The 19763-nt window shown below is 36.7% G+C and overlaps 1 protein-coding gene across 1 annotated transcript in view; it reads left to right on the plus strand.

The window, feature by feature from the left end:
* The window catches only part of LEPR (leptin receptor), a 94109-nt gene that overhangs the window by 25838 nt on the left and 48508 nt on the right, over positions 1 to 19763 (plus strand). Inside the window, exons 3-5 of the mRNA XM_090269572.1 lie at positions 3106 to 3165; positions 7015 to 7329; positions 9553 to 9676. Of these exons, the coding sequence (XP_090125698.1) occupies positions 3126 to 3165; positions 7015 to 7329; positions 9553 to 9676 (479 nt within the window). The 5' untranslated portion in view covers positions 3106 to 3125. The remainder of the gene's footprint in view (positions 1 to 3105; positions 3166 to 7014; positions 7330 to 9552; positions 9677 to 19763) is intronic.

Genomic DNA, 19763 nt, shown 5'->3' on the forward strand with positions numbered 1-19763 from the left:
ACGCTACCTGATATCAAACTATAATTCAAGGCCATTGTAATCCAAAGAGCACGGTACCAGTAGAAAAACAGACATAGAAATTAATGGAATGGAACAGCAACAGGGAGCCCAGAAATAAACCTATGCATTTATGGTCAATTAATATTTAATAAAGGAGGCAAGAACATACAATGGGGTAGAGAGAGTCTATTCAATAAGTGGTGTTGGGAAAATTGGACAGATAGGTGCGAAAAAAAAAAAAAAAAAGAAAGAAAGAAAGGAAGAAACTAGCCCACCACCTTCTTACACCATACACAAGAATAAACTCAAAATGGATTAAAGACTTAATGTAAGACTCAAAACCATAAAAATCTTAGATGAAAACACAGGCAATAAGATCTTGGACTTTTCTCTTAGCAACATTTTTCTGATACATCTTCTTGAGTAAGGGAAAACAAGAAAAAATAAACAAATGCTGCTGTATCAAACTAAGAAGTTTTTGCACAACAAAGGAAACCAGCAAAATGAAGACAACCTACTGAACGGGAGCACATATTCACTAATGATACATCTGATAAGAGGTTAATATCCAAAATTTATCAAGAAGTCAGACAACTTAACACGAGAAAAGCAACCCAATTAAAAAGTGAGCAGAAGACCTGAATAGACAACAAACACGACAAATAGAAAATCACATTCACATTTGTGTTAACTAATAAGGAAAAAAAAATTAAGCACAACAGCAGATATGACATATTGGGCTGGGGAAGGTGTTGAAATTTTATAGGCTTGTCAGGGGAGGCTCCTCAGAGCAGGTGATTAGAGCAAAGGGTAGAGCAGAGGTTGATGAGGTCAGAAGGTATCAGAGATCCAGGACTTTGTCGTTCTGAGCAGGACTGAGACTTTTACTCTGAGTGAAAAGGGGAGCACTGCAGTGGTTTGGGAAAGAGAGACATGATCAGGCCTATATGTTAACAAGACCGCTCTGGCCGCTGCATTGAGGAGCAAGGGCAGCAAGCAGCAAGGAGACCAATTGAGAGGCTCTTCTGATCTTCCAGGGAGGAGATAGTAGTGGCTTAGAATGGGATATTGGCAACAGAGTGGGTAAGAAATTATTGAATTTTTAAATTCCCATGCAACTGTGCTACTGTTAGGATATTCATGAGGATGTTATTCATGATACCTGTTATCTTCAAGTTAGGGAATTTTTTTCCCTGTTCTTCATATTGGTATTATTTGTGCATTCCTTTAAGCTGTTGCTCTCATTTTAAGTACTCTGAATTTATAATTGAAAATTTTGACTATAAGAAAGTTTAAAGAAAATTAATAGCTCATTCTTATGAAATTAATTTCAGTTAATAGCATTCTATATTTTAGACTTATTTTGGTTACCTTACTATTAGTTTCTCCTTTGCTTGATTTTTTCCCTCATGTTTAAAAACTTCTGTCATTTTTTTTCTGTTATATTTGTTCTTATAAACAACCTTATATTCTATTCTGGTACAATTTAGGGTGCATATGAATATTTCTCTTTGAGTCTGTGGAAGGTGCCACCTTTCATATCCTCTTCTATGTCCTTCTCATACTTGTGATTGTTTCTTTGTTATATAAGAGCAAAACCTGACTGCAAGATTTCAAACCATAAGAATGGCTTGTTTTTCATGGAACATTAAATGAAAGAATGGTTGGCTTATGTAAGGAAAAACAACTGATCTATTTTTGTCACTAATTCAGCAGATAATATTCAGCTGAGTTAAAAGTGAGTCAGACTAATTGTTGGACTGAATGACTAGTCACTAGTCAGTTCATTTGAAATACTTAGTCTAGTGATATGTTGTATGTATGACACATCCTGATTATGAAAGTTGCCCTTGGGTTTATTTTATAAGAAAGTTTTGTGTCAGAAACAGGTATCATAGAAAAAACTAGGAGGAATTTGCACATCTTTCATATGATTAGATAATGAGGATTCCAAACTGTACCTTTTTTAGAAAATCCCAAAGAAATATTGTGATATCAGTATATAAAGAACCCAAGTTCTGATAAAAAACTGATAGTATGAAAAACAAATTTACCAGACTACAAAATGTTTATGTACAACTATTTTCTTCCCAAGCATTATTAAGTTGTGAATGAAACAAACACTTTTCCTGTGTTTCTCATCACATGGTACCAATTCTGAGATATGACTTATGAGACATGTTTCTCACTTAATATCTTATAATATTTTTTTGTGATAAAGATGTGACTTCTATTTTCAGATAAAATCACCCAGAATTATGGGAAGCTCTGAAAGTGGCTGTAGGCATTATCGATCAGTCTGATTTGTAGATGAGGAGCGTGAGGTCTAGAGTGTTGAAGTCCCTAGTCCTATAGTTTATTAGTAAAAGAGCCTAGATTGGCACCCAAGACAACTGACATCTACTTCAGGGCTTTGGACATCAGATTAACTTGGGTGTAGTGAACTGAATCCCTAATTTGAGATAATAAAAAATTTGAATATCAAAAGCTTTTAGTGTGTCATTACAAATCTAAGCCCAATATATTAAAACAATACCAGCAGTCTACTTCATGACATACTAGTACAAACAATCTTATTCATTATATGTTTCAAATTGAGTAGAATTCATGAGGAAGTCACCTTATCATTTGGATATGTTAAGCCATCAAATTTTCCTTGAATTACTCTGATAACTCTCCAATGTGAATATTACCTCATTTGCAAATGAACAGTGGGTTTCCAAAAGCACACTGAAAATATTCCTCCTCTTTATTGGAAATATATATGCAGTCATTATCTATGCTACAACCATTTAGCTTTGTTGTATCTTAGGAAAGACAAAGGCAATTTTAAAAATTATGTCATGTATGTATATGCGGCTTATTTTAATTATGTAAGATTGCATGTGCACAAGAATAAATCTATGACACCATTGTACTTTAATGTGAGACACTTTCCTGATATTGATCCAGAGTATTATAGATTATTAAAATTTAAATACTTATTTATAATCCTTTTCCTTTTATATTTTTCACAACTTGTATAAATGTCAGGGGTTTGTGTGTGTGTATGTGTGTGTGTGTGTATGTATCATGAATGTTAATTTTAGATTTACTGTTTTTCAGGTGTACTTCTCTGAAGGAAAATGACTTGTCAAAAATTTTGTGTGGCTTTGTTATATTGGGGTAAGTTATTTGCCTTTTAAACATCTATATGTAAGGTAGAGATTTTGCCCTTTGAGGTGCTCTTTCCTTTACTGGCTAATAGAATTTTCCGTTTCCAGTTAGGAATTCTTATGCTTATGCCCACTGAATGAAAGTATGACAGTGAAGCCCCTTCTAACCTTTTGAAAATAGTGTGAAAATGAAAACTAATCCCAAACTCTTGCGATATATGTGTATATCTTTCCAGAAGTATAGCACACACACACAATTCATATCTATAGTTGTAAAAATAGAATTGGTTTATGTATACTGCTTTGCAGTTTTCTTTTTCTACTTAACAGCTTTTCAATTTATCATGCCAAGTTTTCAGTATTTACTGATACACTTATTTAATGGTCACATGACAATAAACTCTAAATGTATCTGAAGTTATTAATTTATTTGACCGATTTCTTATTTGTAGAAATTTCTTTTTTTGTGGCAAGTAATGCTGCATTGACATCCTTACATCTTTGTATTTTTGGGAGAATATTTCTGTAGATTAATTCCTAAAGAAGGATGTTTATGCTGAATACTGTGAAATCTTCTCCACAAAGCTTTGTGCCATTTGCAATCTGAACACAAGTATATGAGTGCTATCCATTGCATTTCTGCCAAAGAAGCATATTATCATTATTTTACCTTTTTGCCCTGTCAGATAAGCAAAAGATGGCATCTCATTTTAATTTTATTTATTTGAGGTTGAGCACTATTTATTGATCATTTGTATTTATGTGATTTTCTAATTCATAAACTTTGATAATTTTTTTTTGTTGGATTTTATTGGCCTTAGATGATTTTTAGGAATTTAAAAAATGTAATATTTAGATTTGTAGTGGTAGTCAGGGTTCTCCACAGAAACAGAACCAGTAGGATTTATATATATCCAGGAAGAGATTAATTATAAGGAATTGGCTCACACCTTTATCTTAGGCTAAGTCCCTAAGATCTGCAGTTGGCGAGCTGGAGACCCAGGAGGTCTCCTGGTGGTGTAAGTTCCACTGTAAACAACGGCAGGCGTGAGACCCAAGAAGAGCCAATGTTTCAGAATCACAGGAAGGAAAAAACTGATGTCAAGCAGGCAGTAAGGGATCTTCTAACGGAGCCATTCTGTTCCCATCAGGTCGCCGCCTGATTGGATGCGGCCCACCCACATGAGGCAGGGCCGTCGGCTTTACTCAGTCCACTGATTCGAGTGTTAAGTTCCTTCAGAAATATTCTCACATACTCCCCCAGAATGATGTTTGACCAAATGTCTGGGTAACCTGTAGGCATCTCCAAATTGACTCATAACATTAATTATCATAGCTCTGACAATTTATTATGTTTTGCATATTTTTTTCTCTCTGACCATCATTCACTTTTTAACTTTGTTTTCTTTTACAGCCCCCAAAATTAATATATACACAGTGACATCCTTATACATATTTAGAAACAAGATATAATGATACTTAATATCTTAATTTTGTTCAGCAAATGTAGCACTATTAAATTACAAGTATATGTATGTATGATATTATTTAAAATAAATGACTATGACACAAAATGATGGGTTTTATTCTCAAATGGAATGGAGATGCCACTTAAAATGTTATTTTGCATTATAACTCTGGTAAACACTAGCAAATATAATGTTATAAAAGGATATTATCAAGGGATGGTGCATGTTAAAAATTTCCATCTTGAATACACCAGAGGAATTCTTTCAGAAATTAAACGTGTATAATACTAGTCTTTTTTCCTACCCATTGCAGGAATATCCTCAAGAGAAAGCTAACAAGTGTTCTTTTTTCTATCCTGTGATTTTAACTGCTCTGAATCACATCAGGCTTCTGTCTGAAATTAGTCATACACTCCTGAGTGTACTATTTTCACTTGTTTCTTACTGCATTCTAGCTTTATTCCGGTGTTTAAAAAATCATCATCTAAATTAGGTTGACTTTCTAGTTTTTTAAATTAAAGTTAAGCTAACTTTAACAAAACCATCTTATCTGGCAATCTTTACCTATGTGCCAGCCAGTTCTGAACATCTCATTGGCACTCCAATCTCAAGGTGCACTTATGAGCTTCTCTGTTAGTCTTCTGTTCTTTCTCATTGTCGCCATTTATATATTTACGGAAAATACTCAGGATACCTCCACTGTTACAGATTTCAGCAAAATATATGCCGCAAAATACTATCAAAAAGTAAAAACATATTCTTCCTTATATAATTCTCTGTTGTAGTCTTTATCTAGTTTTTGTTAGGTTCCACTCACATGTTTCACATTAGCTTTCCAAAAAGTTTGCAGTTTGCTCAAGTTTTTTGAATGAGAAAAGGCCCTGGGATATTGTTACTATGATAACATATGCTTTCAGAGTAAAGTTCTGGACTCTTAGCAGGTTTAGGATTCATTTGGATGGAAACAAATATCATTTGCCAAGGAAGCATTGCAAAGAAAATAGAATCATCTTTTAATTAAATTGTTTCAATAGTTGCTATGTCTGTAACATTTATTATTACATTTTAAATTTCTTCTTTGAGGAATTTAGGCTAATTTCAATTCAGCCAACTGAATCCTCCATTTGCAGCTAGAAAATATAATGCTTTTAATTAGTACCATTACATATTCATGGTTTTTTAAGACCAAAGACATAATTTATTCCCTTTTCATTGAGATATTATAATTTTAGAAACATCTTAGAAATATTGATGTACAAAGGAATACAATTGCAATTAGGATTCACTTTCAGTAATGTTATGGTAGATAACTGTTAACACTTTGGGCAAATATTAGTCATGCTAATAATTTTTGCCTTAATTTTTGCATCTGATACATTTATGTTAATGTATATTTATAGGAAGGATTTAGAAACCAAATTGTTAGCAGTCATTACTTATGTATTTAAAAAATATTTTTCCAACTTAAAATGATTGTAAATTGATTTAAAAAAATTTTTATTTTCTTACATTTTTACATTTACGCTAAACCTTCAGAATATTTATTCCATATAAATCCATGCAGAATTCTCAGAATTCTCATTCTGCGTTAGTCTGTATAGGAAGTAATGCAGCTGTTGGATTATTTGGGTAACTTGTAAAAGAAAGAATTATGGAAAATTGTTATTTTATTTTTAAACAATTACTGATTTAAAATTTGAGGATTTTTTTGTTACAGGGTTATATACTTGTTCTTAACCGTTATGTGTCTTAAAAATGGTAATTGTCTTTAATTAGCAATGGAAGATTCCCGTAAGAAGTCTTGTCATTGTGCATCAGTTCTTGGAGAGCGCGTTAAGGGCATGACTTATACGATGTCGTATATCTGGAGGATTAATGGCAGAGTCAGATCATCCAGTTATCCTGATGTCAAAGACAAACCCTTTCTAAAAGCATTCAGTGAAAGTACTGTTAACATTTTGGTGTTATTCTCTTTAAGAAATATTAAAACAACACTTTAGTATTTGTTTATGTAATTGTCCATCCAGATATTTCTTATTTATGCTGGAGTTCATTAGAATATCTTTATTTAGAAAAGGAAATTAAAATATTTAGTTATAGTTTCCTTTCTTTAAAGTATAAATATGTTAGACTAATGAGGAAAGGGAAGCATGAATTTCCAAAAAGGGGTTTTAGTGTGTGAAGTCGTATCTATAAATAAATGTACCTTCTCGAGTACAACCCGTCGTACAATGAAAGTACGGAGCTATGTATTAGAAACTGGTGGAACACCTGGAAAGTTAAATAATTACTATTGAGTACTACATGGTTTACTCTTGAATACTGCCTATTTATGTCTTAGTCAAAATGATTAATTGTTTTTCTATGCATCTTTTTTAATGTCCAAACAGAATTTATTTATATGATAACGGCGTTTAACTTGGCATATCCCATTAAGTTGTTTTGCATGCCACCAAATACAACCCATGACTTCCTTTTGCCTGCTGGAATCTCAAAGAACAACTCAAATTTGAATGGATATTATGAGACACTTTTGGAAGCTAAATTTAATTCAAGTGGTACCTACTTTTCTAACTTATTATCCAAAACGACTTTCCACTGTTGCTTTTGGAGTGAGGAAGATAAAAACTGCTCTGTATATGCGGACAACATTGAAGGGAAGGCATTTGTTTCAACAGTAAATTCTTTAGTTTTTCAACAAATAGGTAAGTATTTTAATGTTCCAAGATTTAGCTGTTATATAATTGTATTGAACAAAATGTTTTCATCCTCTGAAAACTGTATGGAATAGATTTCTTATGCATGAGATTCTTAACCCATATCAGCACTTTATATTAGTAATAAAATTAGGATTTATCATGTGACCAAACTATTAAGTCTCAAGTTATTTTATATCCCATAAAAATAAAATAAAAATATAAGAAACTTTTTCTCACCCATAAATACATTTCTTGTAGTCTTCTAAATTTGCCTTAAAATAGCAAAACACACCTTATGTTGTTAAATGGATAAAATGTTTAAATTAGTTAAATTTTAAAGCATTTATGAATAGTATTTGTTCAAGCCAAGAATCGCTCTGTAACCAATATGTATTTTTAATCTAGGATTTTTAAGTTTAATGCATACTGAATGTGGCTAGTGTAGTTAAAAATGCTGCATCCTGGTGAGAGTGGCTTAGCTGGTTGGGCATCGTTCTGCAAACCGAAAGGTTGCCAGTTTGCTTCCTGGTCAGGGCACATGCCTGGGTGGTGGGCTCTGTGCTCTGCTCCTGTCAGGGTGCTTGTGGAAAGAGAAGGCAACCAATGTTTCCCTCTCACATTGATGTTTCTCTCCCTTTCTTTCTCCCTCCCTTCCTCTCTCTCTAAAATAAAGTAAAATAAATATTTTTTAAACTGCTGCATCTGAAGATCTAAACAACAACATTATTTCCACTCCTTTTGAAGTGCTAATAGCGCAGAGTCAGTTGACTCAGCAATATTAAGAGGCCTGCAGTGTGAGAATAAAGGCACACATGAGTAAAGCACCCCTGTGTAGGGTTAATCAGGGTTTCCCAGCCTCAACACTATTCACATTTTGGGCCAGATAGTTCTTGGTTATGAGGGGCTGTTCTGTGCATTGTAGGGTGTTTAGCAATATCCCTGGCTTCTACCCACTAGATGTCTGTAGCATCCCTTCCCAGTTGGAACAATCAAAACATATCTTCAGACTTCGCCAGATGCCCCGTGGGGGACCAAATTACCCCTGGTGGAGTACCAGTGATTAGATGAAAGAGACACTCCAGTTTGTTGAAATCAATTTAGGAATAAGGATGAAGCATAAATATGCAATAAAATCAAGAGTTTTAGGACAAATTAATAGTGCCTCCAATGGAATCTATAGTCATTTAATTTAATTTTGTTATAAAATTTTTATTCCACTGCATTGTCATTAAAATGAAGCACTTAAAAAAATTTGTAAGGAAATTTAGCCATTCCAGTGATTTAGTACATTTACTAATGTACTAAAAATGAACTTAAGAAGTCAGGGTCCTTGGGATAGGCTTTGAAATGATTAAAAAAAAAAGTTAATATTTTCTTCACTTATAAGGAATGAATATGGTATTGTAGATTTCAATTGTATATACCATATAAATAAAAGCTAATAGCTAGTTACTCCTAAGTGAGTTTAAGGTTTTATTACTAAAATTACTAATTTAACTAGTGGTTACTGAGGATTTCTGTTTATTATTCTGCCATGTAAGCTGATTACTTCATAGGGCTCAAGAACATTGTAATTCCTTTTCCTAGATAGAAATCCCTCAGGTTTGGGGAAATATGTTTGTGTTGCCTTAAGATAGTTTTAGTCTTGTCTTACATTAGTCTTGGTTTTCAGTCATTGCTATTGCTTTCTAAATTACAAATCACCTCTATAATTTATCTTACATTATCAGATGAGTTTTTCAGTGTGCAGTGGAATAAACTTTCATCAGTTATATTTGGAGCCTCTAGTATTATAATAACAAGAATTTGACACGCATCAGATGTGAATCATTGTGCCTTTATTGCTAAAGTAGACACATATAAATACTGCTTCAAATTTGCTTGTACTTTGATATTTAATGTTCTCTTTTCTCTTGGAAACTGAGCATGAACTGAGCTATGTGAGGATTTTGTTTTTAGGATTTGTCCTACTTGCATGGTTCAGGGTAAAGTGTGAGAAGCAATAATTGAATTTAATTCTCTTACTTTACACAAAAAGGAAAGTGAAGGCCAAAGGGACTGAATGACTTGGGCAAAGACATACCACTAGGTAGAGCCTGTTTTTTCCCCCCTTTTAGAATGGGCAATGGAAGTTGTATCAGAACACTGACAAATTTAATTTAGCTCTTCTCTTTCAGTGAGTTGTTCAGAATGTTTTTTCAGATTTAAAGTAGTTTATTTTTAATTCAGGTGCAAACTGGAACATTCAGTGCTGGATGAAAGAGGACTTGAAATTATTCATCTGTTATATAGAGCCATTATTTAAGAATTCTTTCAAGAATTATGACCTTAAGGCCCATCTTTTATATGTTCTGTAAGTACCAAATAAATTAATTTACACATTTTTATGACACATTTAAAAAAAAATGAAAGAGCGCCCATATGCAGAAGCAGATTGTGAAACCTCTCCTATCACTACATTTCCTTTCATGTCTGTAAATTTCCGTGTGACAGTTTATATATTTTTTTATACAACCTTCTTTTCCATTAGGTTTTCTCTTTTCTCCTCCTGTTGATTAACTACTGGGAATATTCACACAATGCTTCAAATTATTTGTTGAATCAATATTATTAAAATGCTTTCTAAGAATTTTTTGTCAATTTATCCTCCAGAAATGTATTAACGAATCCAAAATTATTGATGAAGAAATAATATTGTCTAAAGGTGGGACCAGTGAGAGGTAAATTGTGCCAGATATAACAGAAAGGTACAGTAAGATCTGAATAATATCAATGGATTTGGCAATGTGGAAGTAGTGGGGACTTTGCCAGAGAGAGGAAAGGGAGGAAGCTAGAGCAAAGAGAAAGGATCCTGAAGAGCTGAATTCTGAGGAGTTGGTACTGGTTCCTCAGGCACTTGACGGAGGGCGCCTGCAGAGCTGGAATGCAGGTAACTGAGGAGGGGATGCTAGACGACTGGTAGTGAAGGGTCTCTGAGGAGCCATGCTATGGTTGGTTCTGAGCATGTGGGAGGGAAAAACCTGGTTACTGAAATCAACTGCAGCTTCCCTTGTCCCTCGTCCCTCCATCAACCTTCTAGTCTCCTGGCGCCCCCTATAGGTAGAAATTAACCAACATCCAGGAGTGTGCAGAGTTCTAGCCACAGATTGGGAAAGCAGAGTATAGAGGGTGGGTTTGAAGCCGAGAAACAAGCGCTTCATCACCAGCATAACTCACCCTACTGGCTACATAGCATCCCCACACGCCTTTCTATACCTACTTGAACTACAACTTCCTTATAGCTTCATGCTTTCACTTAATAAAACGCAACTACATTTTGAACAAAAGGAGACAAAATGGAGTGATGCCATGTGCCAGTTGTCATTGTATCCATTTCTGGGCTATATTTACAGTACTGATATCTGGACAACACTAATTTCTCTTTTCAGTCAGACACAGTCCCACTTAAATGAATATTCTGTAAACTAAATACTAAATTGTAAAGTTATCACCACCAAGAATCCTTTTATGTGAAATGATGATTCAGAGGAAATTATTTAATATAAAAATATTAAAAACGGACAACGGGGAGGGATATGATTGCGGGAGAAGGGGTGGGCTGGGTGTTGGAGAGAAATGGGGGAAAAATGGGACAGCTGTAATTGAAAAACCAAAAAAAAAAAAAAAAATAAGGCCTAGCTGGTGTGACTCAATGGTTAAAGCATCATCTCATAGACCAAAAGGTTGCAGGTTCAATTCATGGTTAGGGCACGTGCCTGGGTTGTGGGTTTAATCCCTGGTCAGGGGGTGTACAAGAAAGCAACCAATTGATGTTTTTCTCTCAAGTCGATGTTTCTCTCTCTCTCCTTCTCTGTCTCTTTCTCTCTCCTTCTCTCTCTCCCTTCTTCTCTCTCTAAAACCAATGAAAAAAATATCCTTTGGTGAGGATAAAAGGAAAATAAAAATAAAAAGTAGTTAATATATGTATTTTGTATATAATATGTATATACAATATTCAATACATATATAATAATATATACAAAATACAGTTAATGTATACAAAAAAGGAAGAAAATATGCTTAACTGACATCATCCTCATTTTTGTACTCATTATCAGACTGTGGTTACCTTACATTGAATTAATTCTTAAACTTGCACCAGGAGTAGCCCAGATAGGGTGCCCTTGCTGTCACATCTAGGGATTGAATGTCTCTGGTAATAATTCCCACATCTAAATGCTGTCACTAGATGGTACCACTGATGAATCTAGAGGCCCCTGCTGGTCCCTGCTTCTTTGTGCAGTTCTCATTAGGGCCAGAGTGCTGACTGGGGGTATCTGACTGGTGAGAACGTGTCCTAGCTGCCAGTGTTTCAGCCTTACAAAGTGGTAGATTTTCCACTCTGATGCTGGGCGGCCATGGCACCTAGATAAATGTCTACAACAGAAATGGCTGAACTAGAAACATCTAGAGGTCCCAGAAGCCTAGCTGAGATTATAAAGTGGGGAAGGTGGAGGTATATGGGGAATGCAGGGCCAAGGGTGGACACTTAAAGTATGAGAAAAAATGAGCTTTTGTCTAGTCTATAGAAAATGACCCTATAGGGAGAGAATAGTGAAGCTATAATACAAAGGGACCTATTGAAGATACATGATGGTGAATAGTTGAATAAGCAAGTTCCAGAAAAAGAGCACAGATAGAGGGTTAGTCTTAAAATGAAGAAGGTTCACCTTGTCTTCTGTGTATTGAGAGAATAAAGGAAGCACTGTGGGGGTGAAGATGTATTTGAAGTTTGGGGCAGAAAGTTTCCTGTTCCATTAGGTAAAGTAAATTTTAGCTTAGAGAAAAGAATCCCTTTACAATGTAGTACATTTATACAGTGACCTAAATACTTTGGACGATGATCAAAAAACTCACTGGGTCCCTATTTGAGAGAATTTCAAATATTATCAGCAGACTAGGGCAATGTACTCAGATTTAAAGCTCTGAGACCATATGTAAGGATTTAAATTTTATTATGGGTAGACTGTAGATATGTCTTGAGGTCTTCACTTTCTGAAAAAGATATTTTTAATGAATATATCAGAGCATTACAAAATTGTATAGTAACTTAGCTACAGCTGAGAATTTTAACTTTCATCAGCTGAGTAGTCATTGGGCTGGTCATCTAAATGGTAGGACCCAGAAAAATGAGAAAATTATTATAAATTAACCAAATTTTTAGACCTTGTTTATATGATGAATTTAGCAGATTCTTTTCACCTGCTTTTATTGTGAACTGAGGTTTCTAAAAATATTAGTACAGAAAAACCTGTCTTAAGTCCATTCAATTTGAGAAACATTCTTTTTTTTTTTTTTTTTTTTTGCCACATTAGTTGTTTTATCCTTTATATGGTTTGGTTAATTTGGGTAATATGTATATTTTGCCAATTGTTCCATACTATTTCTGCCTTGAGTTCTATTTTTGTGCATGTTTTTGGGCAATGTATCTCCAAGTAATTTAAATCGGACTCTTCGGATCAGGAGGAAGAGCTGGCCAGTATAACCAATGAGAGCTCCATGAAAGAGAAAATCCATAATGGCAGCTACTATAGATAACTGTTTAATCAAAATCACATTTTCTGGACATTAGGGAATTCACTAGAGAGAACTTCCAAATACTTCCTTGTATAAATAATTATATTTTTAAAAGGATCTAACATCTAATGTTTATAAGAGATTTAAAGCTCTATAAATATATCCCTTAAGGGAAAGCATTGTTTGAGCTCAGATATTAATGTTTGTCAGAAAATCTGAAGGAGAGATACCAAAGAAATGTGCTCTATTGGAACTGCTTTAGATCTTTTATCTTAGACCTAGGATGGAAATCTTCTTCCTCCATCATGAGGTGCTTACTGTGTACACCAGGCACTGAGCTGAGTGTGGGAATAATATTAAGCAACTCAAACTCAGTCCTTTGTAGGCGAAAGTCACAGGCCCTCTGCTGGGGGGCCTGCAAGCGGGCCCCCCTACCCAGGTGTCCTGTGATCTCAGCCTGCAAGAACTTGCAAGTGAGTCTTGCTGAAGCCAGCAGCTGCACGCAGCTCCTGGTGACTGAGTTACGAAAGCCAGGGAACAAAGAGGGCTGAAGACCTAACCCCCTTTTCCCATAGTGATAACATCGGATGTGGAACAGACCCTTGGACCTTTGTGATTTACCGCTTTGCTCTGTAGCCCTATAGGTTAATGTTTATTCCTCTTAGTGGGATCACGTAAGTCTTTTAGTTTCTATTTAGTTTTACTTAAAAAAAATCTTTTCTGCAACTCAATAAAAGGAAGGGTCGGGCTGTGAACAATCGCCGATAACCAGAGAAAGTTATAGCCCTCCTTTTGTTGCTGGCCATTCATCCTGCTTGCTGGACTTAATCTCAGCATCTCTTTCCACAAATATTCACGCAACAGTCCTTGCTCTCCTAGAGCTAACAGTAAAGACGAAGGACAAAATAAAGTTTGAAAATGCTGTCATGTAATAAATACAAGGACTTGTGGAAATATACTACAAGTATCTGCCAAAATTATGAGGGGACAGAGAAGAATGAGCCAGATGAGTAAAGAGCATTTGTAAAGGCCAGTAGCATGTACAGACATTTGAAGACTTGAAAAGTTAAATGTAGTTGGCTTGGGAAGCTGGGGAATGATGGGAAACCAAGGTGGCTGACTAAGCAAGGGTTATCCAGGGAGTCTGGATTTTTGTAACTGCTAACACCTGGTTTACTTGGTCTCTTCACTATTACTCCTGTCAGCTCTCTTGGTGACTTCATCATCTACATGGATGATCTTCAATGTCTTGAATGCTTTAATTTCACTATTTTTTTTCACCACACCTAATTAACTCATTTCTCATGGACATACTCTAGACCTTGTCATTAATGACAAGCATATTCTTTCTATAATCTAAGTTTCAAGGATACCACACTTTGACCCTCTCTCCCCCAACACTTCATGTGAAGCCTCATCCATTACCTCTACCTCAGGAGTAATTCTCCATTTTTCGTGACTCTGTCTTTTGGGTACCTGCTTCTGCCATCTGTATCACCCTCCCTTTTTTGTGACAGATTGCACATCTCTGCAGCTGGGTAGTTTTCTCAGCATGCTTCTGGTCAGCACACTTTTGGGAGCCTGGTGGCTTTGTTGCATTTTGTACTCTTTCCGTGGAAGCTAGCAGTGTTTCTGCTACTCTAATTCTCTCCCAAGACCACAGCTTCCTGTGAATCTTATGTGGATTCACTCCATTAGTTAAAAGTTCCACAGGTCTCTTAGAGATAAGCCCTTCCCTGCCTTCTCGTTGATCCTTGCTGAGAAGCCATTTCTTAATTTCAATGTCTTTTGCCATCTGGAGAGGCTGGGTATTTCCCAGCTCTCAAGTCCTGGTTCCTTCTGTTTAGCAGCCCTTTCCTCAATTGACATCTCTCCTCTTGAAGCAAGAAGAAGCCAAGAGATGCCTTCAACACTTGCTTGGAAATCTGAAGTAGATCATCCAGTGCATCAGGCACATTCTATGCTGTCCACATAACTACAAATGTGTTACTTAGCTTTCTGCTACTACATAGGAAAGATCCCCTTTCCTCAGTTTCTAATAACATGTTCCTCACTTCCTTTTGTGCCCTCACTGACAGTGTCCTCAAAATCCAGGTTTCTACTAAAAGTCTGGACCCTGGCTGGTTTGGCTCAGTGGATTGAGCGTCGGCCTGCGAGCTAAGTGTCGCTGGTTCGATCTTCCAGTCAGGGCACATCAGAGAAGGAAAACTCTGACTCCAAAAAACCTCCGCTGCCTTGCGGCATACCTCTTCAGGGGAAAGGCTAAGGGAGTAAACCCCGACAGAAAATCCGGAGCCGGAGTCCCTAAGGCGGTTTGACGTTGTAGTCAACACCGGCAACTCCTGCGGCGCACCTGAAGCCAAGCTGTATTGACTCCGTCTTTCCCTTGGACCCTTCAGCTGCGAAGAGAGGGGGGGGTCTGACACTCCAGCGTCATCGCAAGATGTCGATTCAACACGGGAGGAGACAGATACCGTGTCACTCCCGAGTCGGACTGCACAACCATTCTCAGCGGTGCAGATAGACTCTTAAGAAGCTACACCATCGTCTCTCGAGACGGACGGCTGCCGAAAGTCTGTTCAAGGCAATTTAGGCTTCTCTATCATGCTTCTTCAATTCCCTCCAGTCTCTGTCCATCTCTTGGTTCTGAAACCACTCTCATGTTTTTAGTTATTACTGCCGTATCTAACTCCCATGTTCAAATATCTGCCTTGGTTATCTGTGCTACATAATAAATCACCCCAAATTTAGTGACTTAAAACAACAAAAGTTTGTGATCTCAGGGTTTCTGGGAGTCAGGAATCCCGGCGCAATTTTCCTGGGGACATCTGCCTGAAGGTCTTTCACAGGTTTGCAATGAAGGCGTCAGCTAGGACTGCAGTTATTTCAAGGTTTAACCCTAGGAGGATCTGTTTTTACGTTCTCTTCCTGAGCTTCCAAGTTCCTTATAGGTAATTGGACTGAGGGCCTCAGTTCCTCCCTGACTGTAGCTGGAGGTCTCCTTCTGTTCCTTGTGACGTGGGTTTCTCCCTGGGACACCTTACAGCATTGCAACTGGCTCCCCTTAGAGAGAACCACAGAGATCTGCGAGGACCTTGCTTTTGATTTTCACCAGGAAAAAAAGGAGTGAGGGAGGTTCCCTTATGATTGCTTTCATAAAATTCTATCAGCCTGCTCATGTCAAGGCCCATGCAATTTTCTTTTTTAACTGTGGATACAATGTTTTTTTAAAATTGTGGGTGATGTCTCTGTGTTCCAGTCTAAAGTGAACTCTTTCTCATAGGTTTTCAATCTCATCCCCTGTTGCTTACTCAAGAACTTTGTTCTTACAATGATCCCCTCCCTTTCTGGCATTATCAAGTTTTCCTCTCGGCTGATAGACATACCTAATAACTCCCATTTAAAATATGGATTTCCTTGATCACACGTTTTCATTAAAAAAAGCACCGCATTTCACTACTCTATTTTTTTTTTTTTTTAACAAAACCAAGTTTTAGACTGTGTGAATATGTTATGTCTTTAGAAGTTAATGTACGTAGTCAACAAAAGTAGCTTCTGGCCATGAGGGAAAATTAGGGTCTGAGATTGCTCTTCTGTCATAAACAACTAGAAAACTTGATAAAATGTAGGAAGCATTTATTTTCAGATATTGAACAAACTCAGAACAGAACTGTGATTCCTGAGAGAAGGAAACAAAGTGAGTCATATTATTCAGGCTTTCTAAACTAGAGACAATTTCTAGAATATGGCACAGGACTGGGAAACTCAAGCAGAGCCCAGAAATATTGATGACTCAAGAAGACAGAGATAGAAATTCAGGGAATATAAAGGGGCTTGAATTCACGAAGCAGAGTACTTGAAGCAGGGAAGTACACAGAAATTATTACAGGGATTCCCTTGATTCTGGCTGAATATGAGTCTGTCTGTGATGTTAGGTAGAAAAACTTCTAGGAAGAGAACAATTACGAGGAGCTGTAAGCTAAACAATTCCCAGAAGTCACACAGGGCCAAGAATAATTAAATTTTCCACCAAGCAGACCTTGTTGAAGATCAATGACATTTAGTAGAAAGCCTGTAATAACCTACTCTTAAGTGGGGCCAGATTAGTCCTCGAATCAAGACTTCTCTATACTATCTCCAAAAGAACTTAAAAAAGCTTAAAGTTTTAAATTGGTGCCAAAGTATAACAGGGTATAGATCATACATCCCCTGAGGGTAGGGGGAACCCCACCAACGCCCCCAGATTCTGCAGGGGGGCAGGAAGGGGGTATGAGGGGTGCCCATAGATGGAAAGTACAGAATTTAAGACACATTGCATAACAAAGACAGGTTAACAGCCTGTGCCTTCCTGAAAATCTTAGAAGCAGCAGAATTGTGTATGTGACTGTAAGAATGTGCAGTGACTCATGACATAGCAAGGGGGAAAGCTCATACAGCATGCCTGCATAGGCTGTGGTGGGGGCAGCGGTGGGGTGGTGTGGATGCCTGTGTGTTACTGGGCACTCTTGCCCTGACTAAAGATGGCAGCTGAAACAGGGTCAAAGACACTGGGGAACTGACAAAAATAATAGACACTAACTCTCCATGGGAAGAGCTAGATGTTAGATCACACAGGAAGTTCTGAGCCAAGCATTTAAAAATGGAGTGGAAATGTGAAGGTCAGTCCACCACGAGGTCTGCAGAGAGGTCAGCCATGATGTCTGCAAAAACATCAGCAAAGAAGGTTGGGAGGTCTTTCTGGAAGGTCTACATGCAGAAGATGGCAGCAGAGCTGGCAGTGCTGCGGAGACCTTCCTGGCCAGTCACACAGAGGTGTGAGAGATGCTTGGAGCTGAATTGTGATTGGGAATGCTAAGCCGTAGACTTCTGCTTTTCTGAAAGATGGTTCCTCTAAGTGGTGTATTTTGAAATTGGCCTGGTTTGGCAGAGGGAGGCAGGACTATTTGTTTTGGGGTGTTTTTAAAGGAAGTGTGACTTAACAGAAGACATCTGCCATTGTTCTAAATCTGTATAACTTTTAAATAAATAACCCCTTTCCTTTTTCACCAAATTCTTGCCTTGAGAGTCATGCTTTTTGGTGGTGGGCAGTTGAACCCCATGGCTGTTCCAGAACACCATTGGCTGGTTCTGTAACAAAAGTAACTTAACTGACTGCCAGAAAAAAATACACTATTCTTTTAAAGTAAGACAATATCACCCAGTACTCAAAAAAATAGTATTCACAATGTCTGGCATCAAGTAAAAAGTACTGGATATATGAAGGAACAGGAAAATGTAACCCGTAACCATGAGAAAAAGAAAAATTAGTCAATAGAAACAGACTCAGAAATGACAGAGATTATAGAATTAGCAGATAAGAACAGCTATTATTAGTATGCTCCACATGCTCAAGGATATAAAGGAAAACATGAATATAATGAGAGAAATTGATGATAAAAAAAAAGACCAACTGAAATTTTTAGAGAAGAAAAATGCATTATTGTAAAGTAAACAAGAATGCTCAATGCTAATTGGGTCATTTTAAAAATAGTGTTATTCAGTCAAGAAACATTTAGTGTGTGCAAGCTATAGTGATAGGCTCTCTGAGAAGTATACTTTCCATTCTCCTTCCATCCTTCCTTCTTTCCTCCTTTTCTCCTTTCTCTCTCTCTTCCTTCCTCCCTCCCTATTAAGATGGACTCATGGATTATTTTAATTTATGGGCTATGATTAGTTACTTCCATTATTTTATTTCTCAAATTGTTTCATATTTGGCCAATGGGAGCTTATTTAAGTTAGTGCCTGCGTCCTTTTGATGTGTCTTAACTTTTTAACTTTTAAAAAATGACTTCTTTACTTTCTGGCACTATAATATGTTTCAGGTTGATTTTATACTTTTTCTTGCTGTAACAGTGAAATCTACCATTTTTCTAAGGAGCCCTGATTCCTTTTTATTGGAGAATGGTATTTACAAAGCAGTATCTGGGGGCTAGATGTTTATTGTTACTTGGGTTGCATTGTTGCTAAGATCTCTCCACTACATAGCTAGTTATATGTATGCACATACAATATACACATGATGTATATACATAATATATACAAATCTACATATCTGTATCTACTTGTATATACATATATTAAAAGCATGTGTCCATACTAATATCTCCCATTCTAGTCTAAAACCACAGGATCTGTTCTAGACTTCCTTTTCTTTCTTCCTCCCTCCCTCTCTCCCTCTCTCCCTCCCTCTTCCTTCCTTCCTTCCTTCCTTCCTTCCTTCCTTCCTTCCTTCCTTCCTTCCTTCCTTCCTTCTGTCCTTCTTCCTTCCTTCCATCCTCCTTCCTCCCTTCCTCTGTTTTGTAAGTCCTTTCTCCAGCAGTAAGAAACTTGGCTTCCCTTTCCCACAATATATTACCTATTTGCTCAGTCCTAGAATACATGTAAAGTAATTTTGAAACTGCTAACTGATACCACTATGAAAAACAAACATACTAATTAGAGTATATTTGTTTGAACTTATCTTGTCTTTTCTAAGGTTAAAGTTTACATGGTCAAGATACTAATTCCAAAGTTAATTAGGATTCCTTCCACACCTTGTGGTTATGTTATTAACCTGATATGCATTAAGGTCCACTTGTTTTTGTTCCATCCGCCACCCCCATCCCCCTGCCCTGTCCCCCTTTTTTTTCTTCCACTCATCCTCATTGATTTTTCATTGTTTGGTAATATTTTATATCTGGAGAGTACTTTGTGCTTTACAAAATGCTTCTTAAACTTGTCTCCTTGATAAGATTTATCTAGGTCAGTACATCTCACCTGGACCAGATTCAGGAGCTCTGACATGGGGCGAGTAATTTACATTTCTGTCAAGTTCCAGGTGATGCTGATGTGACTGGTTTGGGGAC

The sequence above is a fragment of the Furipterus horrens genome, unplaced genomic scaffold (genome assembly GCF_987537825.1).
Source record: "Furipterus horrens unplaced genomic scaffold, mFurHor1.1.pri manual_scaffold_3, whole genome shotgun sequence".
NCBI lineage: Eukaryota > Metazoa > Chordata > Mammalia > Chiroptera > Furipteridae > Furipterus > Furipterus horrens.